At 41.5% G+C, this 24049-nt stretch overlaps 1 protein-coding gene across 1 annotated transcript; it reads right to left on the reverse strand.

Moving 5' to 3' along the window:
• Positions 1–3816: 3816 nt before the first annotated feature.
• On the reverse strand, positions 3817–23932 carry LOC135511931 (COP9 signalosome complex subunit 1-like). Its single transcript, XM_064933460.1, has 14 exons — positions 23815–23932; positions 20232–20324; positions 19858–20039; positions 19585–19752; positions 18969–19104; positions 18538–18615; positions 18370–18430; positions 12431–12516; positions 11957–12051; positions 11748–11853; positions 11439–11519; positions 10030–10167; positions 8219–8353; positions 3817–4943 (listed from the first exon to the last, which is right to left on the reverse strand). Exons 1-14 carry the CDS (start codon positions 23845–23847, stop codon positions 4869–4871), a joined length of 1467 nt encoding a protein of 488 aa, XP_064789532.1. The 5' UTR covers positions 23848–23932; the 3' UTR covers positions 3817–4868.
• Positions 23933–24049: the final 117 nt, after the last annotated feature.

Below are 24049 nucleotides of genomic sequence, written 5' to 3' on the forward strand. Positions count from 1 at the left end.
TCAATACAGCTGCATTCAGACAAAACAGGTTTCCACCACCACAAGTATATATACTCCAATTTAGGCACTCCTCCTTCTCGCCAATCCTTACATCTTTTAAGGTTTGACAGGAAGACGAAGTAATAGGGCAATAAACCATAATTTCTCCCTCGTGCCTAATCCACAGATGTCCATTCGTATCCCCTATAGCAATCCTGTGACTTCTTCCCGTCCACCCAACACATTCCAAAGCCATCTGGCTCCTACAGATAACCATTAACTTCTGATGTAAAAACCAGTCTCTTTCACCCCTCAGATATTATACTGCTGAGTATAACAATGTTCCAAGTTTAACCCAGAATCTAACAATCATCTCATTTGCATAGTGGCATAGAGCAGTAGAGTGGAGCCATCTACATTTTGGTATTTCATGCAATTCTACATAATTTTGAATAATGACTGGAGACTTTAGCAGAATGTTTTTTAATACCACACAAGTGATCGAAATGACAGGCTACTTTGACACTGACAAACTGAGATCAATAAAATCAACATGGCCACATGGATGGTGGCACGTGATTGAGTGTTGCAAAATAAATGTACACATATATGTTCTTCAATCATTGCACCCACACTGCTCACGAGCGTCAGCGTAGCCAGGTGCTAAAATAGATCTTGGTTCTATTTGTGATGCTTGACGAGCTAGCTGCAAGTCCCGCCTCTCCCATCCCCTCATTGGTTTTTAGGAGCATATACCCACGTGGGTGATTGAAAGATGCACTGAGGTCCACACTCCAGTCCAGTTGGTATTGGTAATGCACCTTAAAGTTGGTTGCCAATCGCCATATACAGTCCAAAGAAAAAGCCTGAAGGAGGAGAGTTGACTAGAAACGAACTCGGTTTACATTTTTATCTGTGCATTAATTGTCAGAGTAGAGAACCTTGTGCATTTCAGGTAAAATAGCAATCCAATGTTTATATCCCAGGACAAATTAGCTAGCAACAGCAAGCTAAATTGCCATAAATGTTGAGTGCTTTTTGACCTGTCCCCAAATTAATAAAGTTGGTTCAGAGTTAATTTTGATATTTCAACCTGCGTGTCCTGATTGCATCTAGTGTGGGTGGAGAAAATAAACATGCGAGTGGTCTGGTCAGCATGTCAGGCTGCAGTCCAAACATGTTATTTTTATCCCCTCGGCCCTTGTGCCACTTTCCCTCGGGGGAATCCACGAAACCGGATACAGTTTGATTGCCATCTTAAGTCGAGGTACAATTCACTAACTTTGCCCCCTCGGTATGGAGACAGATACCAGCCAAAAGGTTGAACGTACGTATGGTTAGGATCGTAAGAAAATCCATAAGTAAATTGTTAGGATCGTAAGAAAAGCCATGTGTGAAACATGGAACGTAAATGTTAAAATAGATCTGTAAATGTACAAACCCTATGTTATGACTATGAATGAACATTTATATGTTTAATTTTTACTATAGGGTTCCCTTTACTCGGCTACAGATCTTTTTTATTCTGTACTTTTCTATGCTTACAAACGTTTGTTAGTAATGTGGCATCTGCTATGATGAAATTTCACATTTACTTTCATGTTTCACGCATGGCCTTTCTTACTATCCTAACGATTTACGTATGGATTTTCTTACAATCCTAACGATATTTATAGTGGGGAGAGCAAGTATTTGATAACCTGCAAAATCGGCAGTGTTTCCTACTTACAAAGCATGTAGAGGTCTGTAATTTTTTATCATAGGTACACTTCAACTGTGAGAGACGGAATCTAAAACAAAACCCCAGAAAATCACAATGTATGATTTTTAAGTAATTAATTTGCATTTTATTGCATAACATAAGTATTTGATAGAAAAGCAGAACTTAATATTTGGTACAGAAAACTTTGTTTGCAATTACAGAGATCATACGTTTCCTGTAGTTCTTGACCAGGTTTGCACACACTGCAGCAGGGATTTTGTCCCACTCTTCCATACAGACCTTCTCCAGATCCTTAAGGATTCGGGGCTGTCGCTGGGCAATACGGACTTTCAGGTCCCTCCAAAGATTTTCTATTGGGTTCAGGTCTGGAGACTGGCTAGGCCACTCCAGGTCCTTGAGATGCTTCTTACGGAGCCACTCCTTAGTTGCCCTGGCTGTGTGTTTCAGGTCGTTGTCATGCTGGAAGTCCCAGCTACGACCCATCTTCAATGCTCTTACTGAGGGAATGAGGTTGTTGGCCAAGATCTCGCGATACATGGCCCCATCCATCCTCCCCTCAATACGGTGCAGTCGTCCTGTCCCCTTTGCAGAAAAGCATCCCCAAAGAATGTTTCCACCTCCATGCTTCACGGTTGGGATGATGTTCTTGGGGTTGTACTTATCCTTCTTCTTTCTCCAAACACGGCGAGTGGAGTTTAGACCAAAAAGCTCTATTTTTGACTCATCAGACCACATGACCTTCTCCCAGTCCTCCTCTGGATCAATCAGATGGTCATTGGTAAACTTCAGACGGGCCTGGACATGCGCTGGCTTGAGCAGGGGGACCTTGCGTGCGCTGCAGGATTTTAATCCATGACGGCGTAGTGTGTTACTAATGGTTTTCTTTGAGACTGTGGTCCCAGCTCTCTTCAGGTCATTGACCAGGTCCTGCCGTGTAGTTCTGGGCTGATCCCTCATCTTCCTCATGATCATTGATACCCCACGGGGTGAGATCTTGCATGGAGCCCCAGACCGAGGGTGATTGACCGTCATCTTGAACTTCTTCCATTTTCTAATAATTGCGCCAACAGTTGTTGCCTTCTCACCAAGCTGCTTGCCTATTGTCCTGTAGCCCATCCCAACCTTGTGCAGGTCTACAGTTTTATCCCTGATGTCCTTACACAGCTCTCTGGTGTTGGCCATTGTGGAGAGGTTGGAGTCTGTTTGATTGAGTGTGTGGACAGGTGTCTTTTATACAGGTAACAAGTTCAAACAGGTGCAGTTAATACAGGTAATGAGTGGAGAACAGGGGAGCTTCTTAAAGAAAAACTAACATGTCTGTGAGAGCCGGAATTCTTAATTGTTGTAAGGTGATCAAATACTTATGTCATGCAATAAAATGCAAATGAATTACTTAAAAATCAATGTTATTTTCTGGATTTTTGTTTTAGATTCCGTCTCTCACAGTTGAAGTGTACCTATGATAAAATATTTTTACAGACATCTACATGCTTTGTAAGTAGGAAAACCTGCAAAATCGGCAGTGTATCAAATACTTGTTCTCCCCACTGTAAGTTCAACCTTTTGGCAGGTATTTGGCGCCATACCTCGGCCCTCGATTTAGCATGTTATAAAAAAAGTATGAAACTATCTTGATTAAAAATATATATAGACATTGATTTTAGCTTTGGCAAATTGGCTTCGTCTCATAGTGAGGAGCCTATAAAATGTGGTTAGGTCATAAACATGTTTTTTGGAATTCTGAAATGTATTGGAATAAATGACTAAACTATAAAACTAGCTAGCCAGATATGGGTAACTGTAGCTAGCTACCTGACAGGATTGCTAGCTAGCTACATTAATAGCTTTAGGTTGGTTGTTTTTTAAGCTCAACTTCAAAGATTTCCACCAAGGACGTTTCCTCTGTGATCGTCGCTCTCCTTTGCTTGGGTAAGGGACATTTGAGATACATTCAGATATGACCATGTAAAACATCATTCAAGGGCTGAGGGTTTAGTGCCGATGGCTGTCTACTTTGAGTTTGAAACGCTGCCTTAAAATAGCAGTCCCGGCCTGAAAAATCTACTTTTTCATATGCATTTTTTAAAACTAATTAAAAAAGAGGCTACTCGAAATTAACTTTGATCACTTTTATTAGAATTTTTACATTGCAGAAAGTCTAAATTATTTTTCAAACCAAGAGGTACCAGATCCAGCCAAATATGTCCCAGAACAAAACAGTGCGGGATCCGGCTCAAATTAAGCACCGGCAACTGATAGATGCACAATCACTACATGTTCATGCTTTTTAAAATGTATGGAAATTGTAAAGTCTTTTGACTGTAATGTCTTTTTCTTTACATGTCGGACCCCAGTAAGACTATGGGGATCCGAATAAAACTAATCAAATCATAACATTGAAAGTCATTGCAATCTTCCTCAAAAATAATGTTTTATTAGTATCAGCATTCTGTGATTTAGTGGTCATAAATAAACAATGTTAAGGAGGAGTCTGTGTGTGTGTGTGTGTGTGTGAAATCGGCTTATTGTGCAACTTGTAAAAAACACATATTGAGAGAAGACGACAAAATGTCCTGACCAAGCTTCTGATTATCATACATATTTATTTTAAAATCAGATCTTGTGGACAGTGGCTCTTAGGTATGTGTGTGTTCTGTTTAATCTTCAGTGGGTGAATTCAAAGTCTGTCATCATCAGAAAGACAAATGAAAGCGAGGGAAGAAAGGTGCATCTCATACAAAGGACAAAAAGAGGACACTACGAAGAAGAGAGCGCCACACACAGACACACACAGCCTTCCCGCTATAACATTAACACACAGATTGCTCATCAAGTCTTCAGTCTACACAGACAATCACTTCTCACATGAACAAAGTCCTCGTCTGCGTCCAAAATGGCACCCTTATTCACTATATAGTGCACTATGGTTGTCCAGAGCTCTATGGGCCAAACATGGTGCACTATATATTGAATAAAGGTGCCATTTGAGCTGCAAGCTATGAAAGTTGACGTTTCAGTTTGCATGTTTCTTTCAGCAGGCAGATGCAGCACTGAGTCGGAGGATGAGCCTCAGAGATGGAGGGATGGGGTGGAGGGGTGCTAGGTCCCCCTGGCGGAACCCACTGACATGGTAACTTCCTGTAAGACAGAGGTCTCAGGGGAATGTTCACATGTTGGTGCTCATTCGTGATTGGCTGTTGGCAGAGTTAAGTTCGCCTTGGCTTCCCTCTCTGGGAGGAGACTGGAGGGAGATCGAGAGGGAGAGAAGGAGGGAAAAACAAGGTTGAGTGGTGGATGTTCTGGTGGACGTTCTCTATAAGCAAAGTAGGGAAAAAGATATCTTAATTCTCATCCTGCATGCTGATGTGTTTACCAGTTTTCAGACGTAAGAACACCTACAGTTAACTGCCAAAATAATAGAAACACTTGAGGAAATTAGGGATACAAAGTATATTGAAAAGCAGGTGCTTCCACACAGGTGTTGTTCCTGAGTTAAGTAATAAACATCTCATCATGCTAAGGGTCATGTATAAAAATGCTGGGCAGGCCATTATTTTGGCTACCATGGTTATCAGGCTTGGGTATTTGGAAATAGCCACGGGATGGTTTTTCAATACCGTCAAAACTGCTGAAACTTTGATGTTTTCCCCCCAAAATAATTGTATTAATAGCTACTTTTTAAGTAAATACCTGCAATCAACTTGGGCAATACGTTAGGAGATAAAGCAAATCCTGTTCTTCATTTCACCTGTCACATTATGAAGCTTTCCATAGTTCCCCAGAACAGTTGAGCCAGTCATGTGTTTGTAAGTGGCACAACGGGAGAAGGCAGGAGCAGATGAGCCAGTCATGTGTTTGTAAGTGGCACAACGGGAGAAGGCAGGAGCAGATGAGCCAGTCATGTGTTTGTAAGTGGCACAACGGGAGAAGGCAGGAGCAGATGAGCCAGTCATGTGTTTGTAAGTGGCACAACGGGAGAAGGCAGGAGCAGATGAGCCAGTCATGTGTTTGTAAGTGGCACAACGGGAGAAGGCAGGAGCAGATGAGCCAGTCATGTGTTTGTAAGTGGCACAACGGGAGAAGGCAGGAGCAGATGAGCCAGTCATGTGTTTGTAAGTGGCACAACGGGAGAAGGCAGGAGCAGATGAGCCAGTCATGTGTTTGTAAGTGGCACAACGGGAGAAGGCAGGAGCAGATGAGCCAGTCATGTGTTTGTAAGTGGCACAACGGGAGAAGGCAGGAGCAGATGAGCCAGTCATGTGTTTGTAAGTGGCACAACGGGAGAAGGCAGGAGCAGATGAGCCAGTCATGTGTTTGTAAGTGGCACAACGGGAGAAGGCAGGAGCAGATGAGCCAGTCATGTGTTTGTAAGTGGCACAACGGGAGAAGGCAGGAGCAGATGAGCCAGTCATGTGTTTGTAAGTGGCACAACGGGAGAAGGCAGGAGCAGATGAGCCAGTCATGTGTTTGTAAGTGGCACAACGGGAGAAGGCGGGAGCAGATGAGCCAGTCATGTGTTTGTAAGTGGCACAACGGGAGAAGGCAGGAGCAGATGAGCCAGTCATGTGTTTGTAAGTGGCACAACGGGAGAAGGCAGGAGCAGATGAGTCAGGCTGTGTATTGACAGGGGTCGCGTTTTATATTGAAAGTCAGTCTTGGTTTTTTTCAAATAGAGTTATGAGGGGCGTTTTCCTTCATAGAAAATACATTAGTGCAACACATTCGGCAGAAAATATACTGAACAAAAATAAAACGCAACATGCAACAATTTCTAAGATTTTACTGAGTTAAAGTTCATAAGGAAATCAGTCAATTGAAATAAAAGTAATTAGGTGCACCTGTGTAATGATCATGCTGTTTAATCGGCTACTTGATATGCCACAAATGTCAGGTGGTTGGATTATCTTGGCAAGGAGAAATGCTCACAAACAGGGATGCAAACACATTTCTGCACAAAGGTAAAGAAAAATAATGTTTATGTACATCTGGAACATTTCTGGGATCTTTTATTTCAGGTCATAAAACATGGGACCAACACTTTACATGTGGCGCTTTTATTTTTGTTCAGTGTAGTTACCCAGATATATATTTTTAAAAAGTTAACCCGCGCTTGCTATTTTCCGCTGTTGCTATGCCCAAGGCTATAAATCCCTACCGCCAGCGGGTGAGTGCAGTTTGCCGTTCAAGACGTGATTTGCATCTCTGGGTAGCCCACATTCAGTTGACTGCTATGCCCTCGGCAGGCTGCTTTTGCATCTCTGGGTAGCCCCCATTCAGTTGACTGCTATGCCCTCGGCAGGCTGCTTTTGCATCTCTGGGTAGCCCCCATTCAGTTGACTGCTATGCCCTCGGCAGGCTGGTTTTGCATCTCTGGGTAGCCCCCATTCAGTGGACTGCTATGCCCTCGGCAGGCTGCTTTTGCATCTCTGGGTAGCCCCCATTCAGTGGACTGCTATGCCCTCGGCAGGCTGCTTTTGCATCTCTGGCGTTTAGCCTCCACTCAGAGCTGTTTTTGTTGTTTCTATAAACACCTTACATTTGTTGTGATTTTAATTTGATTAAAAGTATTTGCCAATTTAAAAACAATACAGCCAAGTGGACTTTATGCATTTACATAATTGAGGATGACGCAAAGTGATACACCTAATAATTTACAATTTAAGTAGATAAATATTGTTTATCCCCGAAAAATAGCCTACATTTTTGCCATTGCTTTAATTTAGTATATATCTGAGGCAATCCAAATCAAACTGTATTTGTCACATGCACCGAATACAACAAGTGTAGATTTTACAGTGAAATGCTTACTTCCAAGCCCTTAACCAACAGCGCAGTTCAAGAGGAGTTAAGATAACATTTACCAAGTAGACTAAAATAAAAAGTAATAATTAAAAGTAACATAAGAATAATAGTAACGAAGCTATTTACAGGCAGCACCGGTAAATGGTTCCTATGCAGTGAAAATGGCACTAACCCCTTGTTCATCCTGTACATCAGGTGGCAGCTGATAGAATGTCCGTTTGTGAATTCTCAGAGTGGAGAAGTGCAACAGAAGCACAAAATTAGTCTGATGCCGAGCAGAAATTACAATAAGGATTTCAGATCCGTTTACAAAACGCTCGTTAGCATATTTAGCTAGCAGCCTCGATGGAAGGTCACTATAACTTGTGCAAATTTTTGGGACGACAGGGGGAGGGAGAGGGACAGAGACTCCTCGGAATCTAAGGTATTTTATTTTAAAACCCCTGATGTGTGGAAATGAGCTGTGTTGGGTGGCTGAGAGGAGAGGGGGAGGACAGCCTGGAGAGAGGACGGGGTGGACCAGAGGGCAACGAGAGAGAAAATGAAAGGAAGACAAGCAGAAATGGGAAAGGGGAAAGAGACAGAAAGAAGAGAGATAGTACACTGAAAGGGAGGCTGTTTGAGGCTGTTGTGAGGGATGTCCATATCCCAGAGGGAGAAGAGCAAAGAGTAGGCTGCCATAAAACTTCTGGGAGATCCCATGCACAGCGGTACCTTGACGTGTATCTGGTTGCGCAGCACGGCAGCTCGTAGGATCATGGCTTTGGCTCGCCTCTGGAACTCTTTGCCCATGTGGATCGACTTCTCAAACGTGTGGCTCCGCTGATCGACATCCCGCGCATACAGGATCTAAGATGAGGAAAGAGAGAGCACTTCATTATCTGTCTGTAGAGAAACGTGCTTGGCATCTCAAAGAGAGAAGGGTGGAGAGAGACATCCTGGGGATAAGAGTGATGTGACAAACCATTTGGATCACTGTCAAATCAATATACCATGTTGCATTACAAGTCTTGCATTACAAGACATTTGAAAGAGTGATCTGAGCTCATTTTGTGTGCATGTGTGTGTGAGAGAGATGGGGGTGGATATGTGTCTTGACTCTTGAGTGTGGGTTACCTTGCTGTGAGAGTCTATACGTGTGTGTGTGTTACCTTGCTGTGAGAGTCTATACGTATGTGCGTTACCTTGCTATGAGAGTATATACTTGTGTGTGTGTCCTTGCTGTGAGAGTCTATACGTGTGTGTGTTACCTTGCTGTGAGAGTCTATACATGTGTGTGTATGTGTGTGTGTGTGTGTGTTACCTTGCTGTGAGAGTCTATATGTGTGTGTGTTTTACCTTGCTGTGAGAGTCTATACATGTGTGTGTGTGTGTGTTCCCTTGCTGTGAGAGTCTATACGTGTGTGCGCGTGTTCCCTTGCTGTGAGAGTCTATACGTGTGTGCGCGTGTTCCCTTGCTGTGAGAGTCTATACGTGTGTGCGCGTGTTACCTTGCTGCGAGAGTCTATACGTGTGTGTGTTACCTTGCTGCGAGAGTCTATACGTGTGTGTGTGTTACCTTGCTGCGAGAGTCTATACGTGTGTGTGTGTTACCTTGCTGTGAGAGTCTATACGTGTGTGTGTTACCTTGCTGTGAGAGTCTATACGTGTGTGTGTGTTACCTTGCTGTGAGTCTATACGTGTGCGTGTGTTACCTTGCTGTGAGTCTATACGTGTGTGTGTGTTACCTTGCTGTGAGAGACTATACGTGTGTGTGTGTTACCTTGCTGTGAGAGACTATACGTGTGTGTGTGTTACCTTGCTGTGAGAGTCTATACGTGTGTGTGTGTTAACTTGCTGTGAGAGTCTATACGTGTGTGTGTGTGTGTGTGTGTGTTACCTTGCTGTGAGAGTCTATACGTGTGTGTGTGTGTTACCTTGCTGTGAGAGTCTATACGTGTGTGTGTGTGTGTGTGTTACCTTGCTGTGAGAGTCTATACTTGTGTGTGTGTTACCTTGCTGTGAGAGTCTATACGTGTGTGTGTGTGTGTGTGTGTTACCTTGCTGTGAGAGTCTATACTTGTGTGTGTGTGTTACCTTGCTGTGAGAGTCTATACTTGTGTGTGTGTGTTACCTTGCTGTGAGAGTCTATACGTGTGTGTGTGTGTGTTACCTTGCTGTGAGAGTCTATACGTGTGTGTGTGTGTTACCTTGCTGTGAGAGTCTATACGTGTGTGTGTGTGTGTGTGTTACCTTGCTGTGAGAGTCTATACTTGTGTGTGTGTGTTACCTTGCTGTGAGAGTCTGTACGTGTGTGTGTGTGTTACCTTGCTGTGAGAGTCTGTACGTGTGTGTGTGTGTCTATACGTGTGTGTGTGTGTGTGTGTGTTACCTTGCTGTGAGAGTCTATACATGTGTGTGTGTTACCTTGCTGTGAGAGTCTATACGTGTGTGTGTGTGTGTGTGTGTGTGTGTGTGACCTTGCTGTGAGAGTCTATACGTGTGTGTTACCTTGCTGTGAGAGTCTATACGTGTGTGTGTGTTACCTTGCTGTGAGAGTCTATACGTGCGTTGATCAGTCCCTCCAGTATGAGCTGGGTCAGTTCATCCTCCAGAGATAACACTGTGGTGTTGAAGGACTGGGACATCTTAGTCATGTCTGCAGACACGTACGGGCTGAAGTACTGACACACACACACACACCCGCATGAAAAGTACAGAGATACTGTCGGCACACACACATGCCCCTCACCCACACCACTATACCCACTACACCTAAACAAAACAACAGTATAGATTAGAGCAGACCTTCCTGCAAACACACCCAGCAATACTGGCCATGGGAGCAGGGGACAGGAACTGCTGAATGTCTCATGTTCATTTTTTGACTACATATTTACAACATTACACCAGCATAACTCACACATTCATCCCACTGTGGTACAACAGAAAAGGCACACCAAGATGTTAAGTAGAACTAATTTAGTGCATAGATTAAATAACGTTAGCAGAACCACCATTTTGGTGCCATCCACTACCTGCTGGTCCAGTTAACCCTGGTTGTCCATCCACTACCTGCTGGTCTAGTTAACCCTGGTTGTCCATCCACTACCTGCTGGTCTAGTTAACCCTGGTTGTCCTTCCACTACCTGCTGGTCTAGTTAACCCTGGTTGTCCATCCACTACCTGCTGGTCCAGTTAACCCTGGTTGTCCTTCCACTACCTGCTGGTCTAGTTAACCCTGGTTGTCCTTCCACTACCTGCTGGTCTAGTTAACCCTGGTTATCCTTCCACTACCTGCTGGTCTAGTTAACCCTGGTTATCCTTCCACTACCTGCTGTTCCAGTTAACCCTGGTTGTCCATCCACTACCTGCTGGTCCAGTTAACCCTGGTTGTCCATCCACTACCTGCTGGTCCAGTTAACCCTGGTTGTCCATCCACTACCTGCTGGTCCAGTTAACCCTGTTTGTCCATCCACTACCTGCTGGTCTAGTTAACCCTGGTTATCCTTCCACTACCTGCTGGTCTATTTAACCCTGGTTATCCTTCCACTACCTGCTGTTCCAGTTAACCCTGGTTGTCCAAAGTGGCAGCCAATTGACACCCTAGAGCTATGGTCAAAAGTAGTGCACCATATAGGGAATAGGGTGCCGTTTGGGACTTATCCCCTGTAGATGTTTGCCGCTAGGGGTCAGAGTTATTCAGAATCCTCAGCTAAATGTAGTTTTGATCGCTATAAGTATGACAGAGAGAGAAGTTTTCTATCTGATTCTTTCCCTCCAGACGCATGATTGCCTATTATTTAAGTCGATGAGGGAACCCTTGATTGACAAATTGATTATTAGAACTCAAACATAGTTGTGAGTGGTCAAGGAAGACAACAGAATACCCAATGGTGATGTTCAGTATTATATGGAGTACTGGAGAATTTGTTTTCTGTCTCATGTGTCTCACCTGTATGAGAGCTCTGTTCCTGATCAGTGTGTAGAGCGTCTGTACGTGGGGGGCCAGGTACATGTCTAACAGCAGGTTATCCTGAGAGAAAAGAGGGTGGCAGTCTGAATTTAGGTCAGCATTCAAACACGTGTTATCAACATCATCATCAACATAATGAAAATGCATCATTGTTTTCAACGTATCAAATCATGTTACTTGCTTTAGTTACTTTGTTTCATTCCCGTTTCCAAATTCTACTCTACCTGTTTTGTGGTATTCACACCAATGCATCATTAGTATTGATTACTGATCTTACATCAATCTCACCTTGATCTCGTCCAGCATTTTGAGACAGGAAGCGTACTTTGACTCATAGAACTTAAAGATGATGTCACGGACCTGAGGTTCCAACTCTAGGAATAATTTAAAGGAGCTGGGACAACAAAGACATGAATCAATGACGGTGAACTGTTGGACATCTCAATTACGATACATGAACACACACAGTTTATACAGCAGAACACAGGCGTACACACCTGCTTGAGATGACGTTTTTCTGCAGCTCCTGTCTGTCAAAGGTGGCGAGGGCACACATCCCTCCGTACACAGCTACATTACTGGGGGACAGGAGCTGGAGACGCACGCACACACGCAATCAATAGCGCCACGAAGTACAGGACATTGGTACATCAACAGAAACAATAATTAGCATTTGTCTAGTAGCAATTGTTGATAAACAACACATTATGGAGAACTCTCCATTCATCAACAGCAACATTTTGTTTTTTAAAATATGTTCTTACTTTCTCTGGCCACAGGGGACTGCGAAAGTACAGAGTTCACTTTTAAAAAGGCAACTCAGGGAAGTCACAGACTTCACCTTTAAGATACTACACAGACAGAAAGACAGGCAGACAGGCAAGCCGACAGACAGGCAAGCCGACAGACAGGCAAGCCGACAGACAGGCAAGCCGACAGGCCTCAGTGAAGTCACAGACAGGCAGACTAACCTCAGCGAAGTCACAGTGGTCGAAGGAGGCCAGCAGGAAGCACTTGGCTGCTTGTTTGTACTTTCTGGAGGCCAGCTCTGCTAGGCCTGGGGGACAGAACCACAGACAGACGGGGAGGAGGAACAACAACGAGAGGTCAAATTAAACTGGGGAGAAAACCCGGTAAAAGCACAATGGATTAGTCGGTTTAAAACTAATCCATTTTCATTTAAACAAAGTATTAGCATGAGCGTCTGCACCCTTTAAAGGTTGGCATCTGTTGTTAGCATGTTTGTTGAAGGTTGGCATCTGTTAGTGTTTTTATACCTTCTAGAGAACGGGTGAAAACACTTCCAGTTGAAGTTGGAAGTTAACATACACCTTAGCCAAATACATTTAAAAACTCTGTTTTTCACAATTCCTGACATTTAATCCTATTAAAAATTCCCTGTCTTAGGTCAGTTAGGGTCACCACTTTATTTTAAGAATGTGAAATGTAGGAATAATAATTATTTCAGCTTTTATGTCTCATCACATTCCCAGTGGGTCAGAAGTTTACATACACTCAGTTAGTATTGGGTAGCATTGCCTTTAAATAGTTTAACTTGGGTCAAACATTTCAAGTAGCCTTCCACAAGCTTCCCACAATAAGTTGGGTGAATTTTGGCCCATTCCTCCTGACAGAGCTGGTTATAACTGAGTCAGTTTGTAGGCCTCCTTGCTCACACATGCTTTTTCAGTTCTGCCCACATATTTTCCATTTTTGAGGTCAGGTCTTTGTGATGGCCACTCCAATACCTTGACTTTGTTGTCCTTAACCTCTTGAGTGTAGGGGGCAGTATTTTGATGTTTGGATGAAAAACGTACCCAAATGAAACTGCCTATTTCTCAGGCCCAGAATCTAGAATATACATATAATTGTCAGATTAGGATAGAAAACACTCTAACGTTTCCAAAACTGTCAAAATATTGTCTGTGAGTATAACAGAACTGATATTGCAGGCGAAAACCTGAGGAAAATCTAACCAGGATGAAACCTCTGTTCCATTGCATGCCTTCCCTCCAATTAAAGGGATATCAACCAGATTCCTTTTCCTATGGCTTCAACATGGTATGAACAGTCTTTAGACATAGTTTCAGGCTTTTATTCTGAAAAATGAGCGAGAAAGATCACATCCCGTCATTGGATGTCTGGGTGCCAACAGAGTTTTGCATGCGTGACCAGCTTGGAGCAGACATTTTCTCTCTCACTCCTATTGAAAAAGCTACGGTCAAAATATTATCAATTATTTATTGTAAAACCAACCTGAGGATTATTAAAAAAAAACGTTTGACATGTTTCTACAAACTTTAGGGATACTATTTGGAATTGTCATCTGCCCCATCGTGACCGCTCGAGCCTGTGGATTTCTGAACATAACGCGCCAACCAAAATAAGGTTTTTGGATTTAAAAAGTATCTTTATGGAACAAAAATAACATTTATTGTGTAACTGGGAGTCTTGTGAGTGCAAACATCCGAAGATCATCAAAGGCAAGAGATTCATTCGATTGCTTTTCTGACTTTCGTGACCAATCTACTTTGCTGCTAGCTGTTTGTAATGTTTGTCTGCTGAGAGAGATGTCCTAACAAACGCTTGGATAGCTTTCTCCGAAAAGCTTTTTGAAATCTGACACGCCAGGTGGATTAACAACAAGCTAAACTGTGTTTTGCTATATTGCACTTGTGATTTTATGAAAATTAAATCTTTTTAGTAATTTAATTTGAATTTGGCGCTCTGCAATTCAACGGATGTTGACGAAAATGATCCCGCTAACGGGATGGGTGCGCCAAGATTAAGCCGTTTTGCCACAACTTTGGAAGTATGCTTGGAGTCATTGTCCATTTGGAAGACCCATTTGTGACCAAGCTTTAACTTCCTGATTGATGTCTTAAGATGTAGATATATTGACGCAACATCATTTTCCTACCTCATGATGCCATCTATTTTGTGAAGTGCTTCAGTTCCTTCTGCAGCAAAGCACCCCCACAACATGATGCTGCCACCTCCGTGCTTCACAATTGGGATGGTGTTCTTTGGCTTGCAAGCCTCCCCCTTTTTCCTCCAAACATAACAATGGTCATTACGGCCAAACAGTTCTATTTTTGTTTCATCAGACCAGAGGATATTTCTCCAAAAAGTACCATCTTTGTCCCCATGTGCAGTTGCAAGCCGTAGTCTGGCTTTTTTATGGCTGTTTTGGAGCAGTGACTTCTTTCTTGCGTAGTGGCCGTTCAGGTTATGTCGATATAGGACTCGGTTTACTGTGGATATAGATACTTTTGTACCCGTTTCCTCCAGCATCTTCACAAGGTCCTTTGCTGTTGTTATGGGATTGATTTGCACTTTTTGCACCAAAGTATGTTCAGCGCTAAGAGACAGAATGCATCTCCTTCCTGAGTGCTATGACGGCTGCGTGGTCCCATGGTGTTTATACTTGCGTACTATTGTTTGTACAGATGAGTGTGGTACCTTCAGGCATTTGGAAATTGCTCCCAAGGATGAACCAGACATGTGGAGGTCTACAATATTTTTTTCTGAGGTCTTGGCTGATTTCTTTTGATTTTCCCATGATGTCAAGCAAAGAGGCACTGAGTTTGAAGGTAGGCCTTGAAATACATCCACAGGTACACCTCCAATTGACTCAAATTATGTAAATTATCTTGTCAGAAGCTTCTAAAGCCATGACATCTTCTTCTGGAATTTTCCAAGCTGTTTAAAGGCACAGTCAACTTAGTGTATGTAAACTTCTGACCCACTGGAATTGTAATACAGTGAATTACAAGTGAAATAATCTGTCTGTAAACAATCTTTGGAAAAATTACTTGTGTCATGCACAAAGTAGATGTCCGAACCGATTTGCAAAAACTATAGTTTGTTCACAAGAAATGTGTGGTGTGGTTGAAAAACGAGTTTTAATGACTCCAGCCTAAGTGTATGTACATTTCCGACTTCAACCGTTGTACACAGCAAATTGGCCATTGTTACCTACGTGTTGATTTTTCAGTGTGTTAAATGAACACTCATTGGTGTAAAATAACCCCAGTTTTGTTGTTAATACTAGTTGAATCAAAACCACACGCATCATTGTCATATTTCCCAGTATGCTCTTTTGCAGGCAGATTTTTTCAAATTGCTTGTTTCAATATCTATGTTTGTGCACATTGATTGAGTAATTAATCTTATGCTACTCAAATATAAATGGACATATATTTCTAAACTAATCCAATATAGTACTTACTACTGAAATGGTTGCTCCAGTTTAGATGCTTTAGGTAGTCTCAAATCTTAGTCTTAGCCAACCCTGGCAGTCATTGCGAATGCAGGTTGTGGGTGATTTTTGCCAAAGTTTGGATATCCCCACACTGGCTGGATTTCAATAGGAATTACACATCAATTTGCAAACCAGCATAATGTGACTTGCAGGCATGCTGTGTCCTGTAAGATATTAGTTTCAGCCCACTTTATTAGGGTAAAACTAGGACCTAAAATTAAGGCATATTAAATAAGTATTCTATTGTGTTAAAGGCCCAGTTTTTCCTGTGTGTTGTATAAAATTGCGCAACAGCTGATGAAACTAACACTTTAAAAAGTGTTAAAAGATTAGATCAGTGTTATTTCAGCCTGTTTGCATGGGTGGGAGTTTCGGCTTGCCTGGTGTCACCACCAGGCGGTAAATTGATTAATAAATAGAATTTGTAATGTGTTATTATTCAAATGACAATAAAGGTACTCAATTCGTCATTATGTTCTTCATTCTCTCTGGTAAATTTTACATACACAAAAACAAACATTTGAAATCTGTCCCAAAATGCAATATATTTTTACTTGAAATCAAATATTTAGTAAAATCTCTAGAATTAAGTCAATAACAACAAAACATCTACGTATTCTTACAACTCTATCATAGGTGTATACCACTGTATTCCCTGACTTGATTATATTTATTTTATTTGAGGTACTTTAACTTTTGAAACGCGTAGTGATTTTTATTTATTTGCTTTATTTTAATGTTATTGTATGTTTATGAAAAATATATACTTGTAGTGATATCCTATTTTTATTTGCTATTATTGTCATTTGGAAATGTAATAAAAAATAAATACAAATAAACAAAGAGTTCAAAAGAAATATATGTATGAAGAGCTCTCTCCCAATAACACCTAGTATAAGTTCCCTTCCCTACCTCAGACAACTCCCAGGCAGTCCTAGCAAAATTCTTGCCTGGGAAATCTTTTTTATTTGCTAACAAGCGATTTTTGTCAATTTTAAATGGAAAACTATTACAGTAAGGTATTTAATTGTTATCTAAAAATGATTTGATATACAAATGGTTGCATTGGGCTTTTAAATAATAGCATTTTAATGTTGACATAATAGCTTAGGATCGGACTTGGTCAGTGGTGGAAAAAGTACCCAATTGTCATACTTGAGTAAAAGCAAAGACACCTGAATACAAAATTACTCAAGTAAATGTCACCCAGTAAAATACTAATTGAGTAAAAGTATAAACATATTTGGTTTTAAATATACTTAAGTATCAAAAGTAAATGTAATTGCTAAAATATACTTAAGTATTAAAGTAAAATACGAATCATTTCAAATTCCTTATATTAAGAAAATCAGTAGGCACAATTTTTAGTTTTTGTTTTACATTTACAGATAGCCAGGGCACATTCCAAATGTCAGACATAATTTACAAATGAAACATTTGTATTTAGTGAGTCCACCAGATCAGAGGCAGTAGGGATGGGCAGGGATGTTCTCTTGATAAGTATGTGAATTGGACACTTCTATCCTGCTAAGCATTAAAAATGTAATGAGTACTTTTGGGTGTCAGAGAAAATGTATGGAGTAAAAAGTACATTATTTTACTTAAGAATGTAGTAAAGTAAGAGTAAAAGTTGTCAGAAATGTGAAATACAGATACCCAAATATTTTTGCTATTTTTGCAACTGGAATTCTGGGCAGGTAAGCTGGCGGTGGTGCGAAAGGACTGGGTTTTGATGAATAAACAAGTTGTTGTAGGTGTGTCGAGGTTTGGCCCCTCAGTGGCCAATCAGAAAGTGCTCCATGGCTAAATATGTGGTTGCTTCAAGTTGTGCATTTACAGTCTTATGCATTGCGTTGTTATCAACTCCAATTCAAATGTTAGTCCATTAAATAGCCTGCCCCATATTTGCAATATATTTTGAACATGTTTGCAGTCAACATTGTTCTAATTGCATTCACAGTAATATAAGGGCTAGGCTTGTTGTAAATTGTAGTCTGGACATGGCAAACATAGTCAATAAGTAAGATTAAATTCACTAGGCTATTGATAAGGCCTAAAAAAAAGAGTGTACAATTATAATCAAATTCTAATAAATATTTAACTTGTTTTAAAAAGGTAATGCCTGAACTCTGTATTTAGACACCATAAAGGCAGACTATGAAGGGTTTTATGCACAGCCAAACTTTTCACAGGAGCTGGATAAAGAGCAAATACACAGAGGGTGGGGGAATATCCACTCACCATTACACTGCTATAAATGTCATGTTTTATAAACATCATGGAACCATCTTGGCGATCACATTTGCACTTCTTCAGAAATAGCATTGCATTTGAGCCATGTATGTTCTCACCATAAACCCATGGATGGTAAATCTTTCTAATAAGTTCATTAATCAAATTAAATAAAAACAACCCGTCTTTTAAATTAACAACAATATTTCTAAATAGCATCGTGTCACAAGCATGATGTCATAAATCACATATCCTGTGCCATGAGCATAAGGCACTGTGTGCACACGTAGGCCTAAGAGCTTTGGCAGGAGGCATGGATGTTTGTCCTATCCACTGAATATAGCTTATTCAATAGTATACACTAACCCTCCTTGCTCTGTACATCTCTTTGTAGCACAACAAAGAGTGAATTACCTGCAGCACATTTTAATTTGGTGAGGACTGACTGACTCTGGCAATCTCTCTCCCCTCGTTGCTGAAACAAAAATAACAAAGATCAGTAAAGAAGAACACTTCTGGGTTTGTCTTTTAGTAGACAGTAGAAGACTTAAGCTTTCTCTCTCAGTGGAACCAATAACTTACCTCTGCTATCTCTGGAGTGGATTCAGCTTTGCTCACATAACTAAGGACGTGGGACCAGTTCTGGAGGTAGACGCTAACCTGATAGATGAAAACACACATTTCAGTAAGAAAGCCTACAGGACACAAATTTCAAGACTGCCCTCTAGTGTTTGTCAGTGGAGTTAATCAGATCACAGAGAAAACAAGAGTTCAAGCGAGTGAGGGAGAGAGAATGAGAGAGAGAGGAATATAAAATCTTATTGGTCACATACAGTGGTTAGCAGATGTTATTGCAGCGAAATGTGTAGCGAAATGCTTGTAAAAGAAATTGCATTGGGGCTAGAAGCTCGGCTGCCGTCTCTATTGGCGCCCTTAAACAAAATATCCCTTCTGCTCTCTGGACAAAAAATAATACATCACAACATTGACCACTAACTATAATGGTGACATACCTTGATGACATTAAGACACATGTTTATGACATGCTTGGCGCTAGTGCAGTAGTCTCGGGCTCTGGAGTAGCACTTGAGGGCGTTGCTGAGGTCACCGCAGTCCAAGTAGTGGTCCCCAAGATCATCATGACCCCGCCTGAAGTGAAAATAAATAGTATGGAGAGGGTTCGGGTCAATACCAGAGGGGTGGAAGGTAGCCTAGCTGTTAAGGGCGTCGGGCCAGTAACCAACTAGGTGGAAAATCTGTCGATGTGCACTCGAACGTAGCACTTAACCCTAATTGCTCCTGTAAATCACTCTGGATTAGAGCATATGCAAAATGACTGAAATGTCAAATATAGGCAGGAACGGAAAATGTCTGTTTCTCCCCCTTTGGCCTGAACAAAACACTATGCAGAATGACTGATCGACAAATGAACTTTACAACTTTTCATTGCAAATTACCTTACATTAAAAACTAGTACTACTTGTCAACTACTCAGTGATTACTTCTAAGTGATCAATATTTAGAAATCAATCCAGCACCTTACTCAGGCCGATCCTCTTGGAGGTGAGGATTATTCAAATCGGGTTTATTATCTACTTGGTGCTAACAATCGTAGCTTCTCCAATCCACCTGATGCTCTCTTTGATGGAGTTGCCTTTGTAGTTCTTCAGGTCAGTATCCAGTTTCTCCAGTTTGAGCAGGGCTTTTTTCCTGGTCGACTCGGCCCACGCTGTGTCTAGAGGAGGGGGATCGACTGCCCCGCCCTCCACAACGGCATCTGTAGCCACCTGGACCTCTCTGAACACACACACACACCTCAAATGAATCAAACACTCAACGAAAACAACTGAAGACACTTTCCAACAACAGGCTAAGCTAGCCCCGAGCAACAGCTACACGTACCTGGTGGCCTCTGTGAGTTTGCGGTGGATCTCCTCGTACACGTCAACGTTGAAGGTCCTGTGGATGAAGGACAGGGCCATCTTCAGGGCCTCGGCGCGGAGCTGGGGACAGTGCTCTGCGATGAACTGCAGCCTCTCAATGCGCATCAGACCACTGTAGCTGGACGCATACTGCTCCAGGTCCTAGAGAGAGAAAGACAGACACACACACACCTCAGTGAGTGAGATTTTTCACTTAATATTACACATACCGACTCTATAGATTCATTTGATCTCAGTAGAAACGTGTAATTTGTGTTGTATTGGAGTCCAGTCCACAGGAAACAAGTGGGCTTTTACAATATTAGTATGGGGAAACCCTGGATAGATTCATACCAGTGTGGGGTTTTCCACCACATAGTTGACATCTGGTGCATTGTGCTGGTCCTCTTGTGGGTCAGCATCTATCTGCATGGGCTCCACAACCCCCTGAAGAAGAGAGGACATACACTGAAAAGTGTCATATAACAGTGTGGAACAATCAACGAGGGGAATATTGACTGCAATAGGGCTGTGCCCGGCTAAACAAAATATTGGTTGACCTAGAGGGAGTCCGATAAGCAAGTGATTTGATTGTGGCCTTCTGGGCTCAGACTTGCTGCTCTGTTTTTTTTTTAAAGACAGCGAGTGACTGTGTGACTAGCACCTGTTGTCACTCTTTCCTCCCTGCTGTGCAATCACCACCAGTGTTTATTGTGCTGTCCGTGTTGCTGAAGCCGCAACATAATTACAGCCATTTGACTGAAAAGTTCTGTTACTGAAATCCAATTTGTTTAGGAAAAACGTTCCATATTCCTTCAACTTTTGCTCTCATTACGTGACACATGTATGCATCGCATGGATGTGACCAATAGGGCCTGACCTAAAGCCCATCAGAATCTCATCAATAAATTGGTTATAACAAACTCGGAACAGCAAAATGGACGCAGAGGACAAGACAAACTTGAAACAGGGGTGTGTTTACTGGTTGCTAATGAGGTAAATGGGGAAGTCAGATGTGTGGAATAAATTTCACTAGTTGTGGAAAATACTGGAGATCAAAAAATTCAAGGTCAGGAGCAGGCACATATTATGTGTTCCAATGTGGTGCTCCAAACAGGTGCGGTTAGATTACAATATCATTTTTCTGACCGTTTGGAACAATGTAAACAAAACAAGTTATAAGCATAACATTTTTTATAAAGCCTTTATTACAGCAGAGACTAAAAACAGTCACATTCATTCATGAATGCAATTTCCAAAATGGAACAGTTTATTGTTTAAGCTAATTATTCAAGGCTTGCTTTATTTTAAAACTAGAATGCTTGATTGCATTTCAAATCATGAATGACTCGTATGCTGTGTGATGACATGAATGAATAAATGATACAGTAGCCTATATAAAGTATTGAAATACAGGCCTAAGTAAGTTACAGTATTAAGACTAAACAGGATGTACTCTTTGGCCTACAGCTTGATGGTCGTTATACAAGGCTGCTATATTAAGCCTACTAATGATATTACTTATTAGAAATTATGATAATATAAATGACAATAAGAGGACAAGTAAAAGGCGTGTTACTACTTGCATTATTTTTCCGACCATTTGGAACAGTGTAAACACTAAGTCAATTATAAATAATACCAGAGAAAAGTGAAAAGCCTTTATTACAGCAAAGCAAAGATTTCACAAAATTTGGGAACTTGTTTACTTAACATGTCATTGAGTCAGGCTTGGTGCTCACAGAATAAGTAGGCTATTAAACAAACACTCAAACAGGCAACAGAAGCAGGATCGGTCTTATTTCTGTACACATACAGTACCAGTGAAAAGTTTGGACAAGGGTTTTTCTTTATTTTTTTTACATTTTTCTACACTGTAGAATAATGAAGTCACCAAAACTATGATATACCACATGGAATCATGTAGTAACCAAAAAAAGTGTTAAACAAATCAAAATATATATTATATTTGAGATTCTTCAAAGTAGCCACCCTTTGCCTTGATGACAGCTTTGCCCACTCTTGGCATTCTCTCAACCAGGTAGTCAGTTAACAGGTGTGCCTTGGTAAAATTACATTTGTGGAATTTCTTTCCTTCTTAATACGTTTGAGCCAATCAGTTGTGTTGTGACAGGGTAGGGGTGGTATACAGAAGAAAGCCCAAGTCCATATTATGACAAGAACAGCTCAAACAAGCAAATAAAAATTACATTGTATCATTACTTTAAGACATGAAGGTCAGTCCATGGGGAAAATTTTGCAAAAACCATCAAGCACTATGAAGAAACTGGCTCGCAAGAGGACCGCCACAGGAAAGGAAGAACCCAGAGTTACCTCTGCTGCAGAAGATAAGTTCATTAGAGTTAACTACACCTCAGATTGCAGCCCAAATAAATGCTACAGAGTTTAACAGGCATCTCAACATCAACTGTTTGTTCAGAGGACTGCATGAATCAGGCCTTCATGGTCAAATTGCTGCAAAGACCACTACTAAAGGACACCAATAAGAAGAAGAGACTTGTTTGGGGCAAGAAACATGAGCAATGGACATTAGACCGGTGGAAATCTGTCCTTTTGTCTGATTAGTCTAAATTTGAGAATTTTGGTTCCAACCGCCATGTCTTTGTAAGACGCAGAGTAGGTGAACGGATGATCGCCGCATGTGTAATTCCCACCGTGAAGCACGGAGGAGGAAGTGTGATGGTGCTTTGCTGGTAACACTGTCTGTGATTTATTTAAAATTCAAGGCATATTTAACCAGCATGGCTACCACAGCATTTTGCAGCAATACGCCATCCCAGCTGGTTTGCGTTTAGTGGGACTATCATTTGTTTTTCAACAAGACTGACTCAAAACACACCTCCAGGCTGATCAAGGAGCGTGATGGATTGCTGTATCAGATGACCTGGCCTCCACAATCACCCAATTGAGATGGTTTGGGATGAGTTGGACTGCAGAGTGAAGGAAGAGCAGCCAACAAGTGCTCTGCATATGTAGGAACTCCTTCAAGACTGTTGGAAAAGCATTCCAGGTGAAGCTGGTTGAGAGGATCCCAAGAGTGTGCAAAGCTGTCAAAGGCAAAGGGTGGCTACTTTGAAGAATCTCAAATATAAAATATATTTGGATTTGTTTAACTTTTTTGGTTACTACATGATTCCATGTGTTATTTCATAGTTGTGATGTCTTCACTATTATTCTACAATGTAGAAAATAGTACAAATAAAGAAAAACCCTGGAATGAGCAAGTGTGTCCAAACTTTTGACTGGTACTGTATATATATATATATATATATATATATATATATATATATATATATATATATTTTGTTTGTTTGTTTTTGTTGCTGCTGCTCGACCAAATGTCGAGTTGACTAAAGGACATCACGATCGACCAAACAATCGACCAGTCGACTAAATGGGGTCAGCCCTAGTCTGCAACCAGGTTAACAAGGTAATCAGTCATACACGAACGTTACACTCCCACAGTGGCCAGATCGCGCATGTCCTACTGGATATTTACATTGGAGAAACAATGTAAATTTAAAAAAAGGGCTTGCTAAACTACTAGCTGACTTAGCTAGCTAATTAAATACCCCATGACTGTCAAAAGTGTCTGAACTGAAGCCATAAATTACCAGCGAACAGCATCCTGAAATGCATAGGCACCTTTCTCAAAAACGAGTAGATCATTCTAACACTTAGTTGGTATGGAATAACAATGAATGGAAATATAACGCTATATGAACTTGCGAAAGTTAGCCTAGCTTGCCAGTACAGCTAGCGGCCCTAACTAGCTACTCAATTGATCATTGCAAGGAGGCTCTCGTGCTTATCGAATTTTCCTCGCTCCAAAGTAAACGCGGGCACAGCCTTCTCCACGTGCATCCCCGCCACACCGTTGCTGGGTAAAAATGCATTAAAATCGATGATAAATTACCTGAAAGTTGAATACTTGCACAGGCAAAGGCATCTTTTGTCGTTCTGCATCAACAGCGGTTATCACATCCGGCGCATGGGTTCACAGCAGGGATCGTTACGTAACGACGTCTGCTCCGCTCCAGATGTGTCGGATGCAGACGAAAAAAAGATGAAACATGGTCGAAAACTGATAGGTAGCCTAGCTGTAGCCTGGGGTGTAATCATTTGTCCAAACAGTTTGCTTCCGTTTAAGA

Source organism: Oncorhynchus masou, chromosome 24, assembly GCF_036934945.1.
Source record: "Oncorhynchus masou masou isolate Uvic2021 chromosome 24, UVic_Omas_1.1, whole genome shotgun sequence".
NCBI lineage: Eukaryota > Metazoa > Chordata > Actinopteri > Salmoniformes > Salmonidae > Oncorhynchus > Oncorhynchus masou.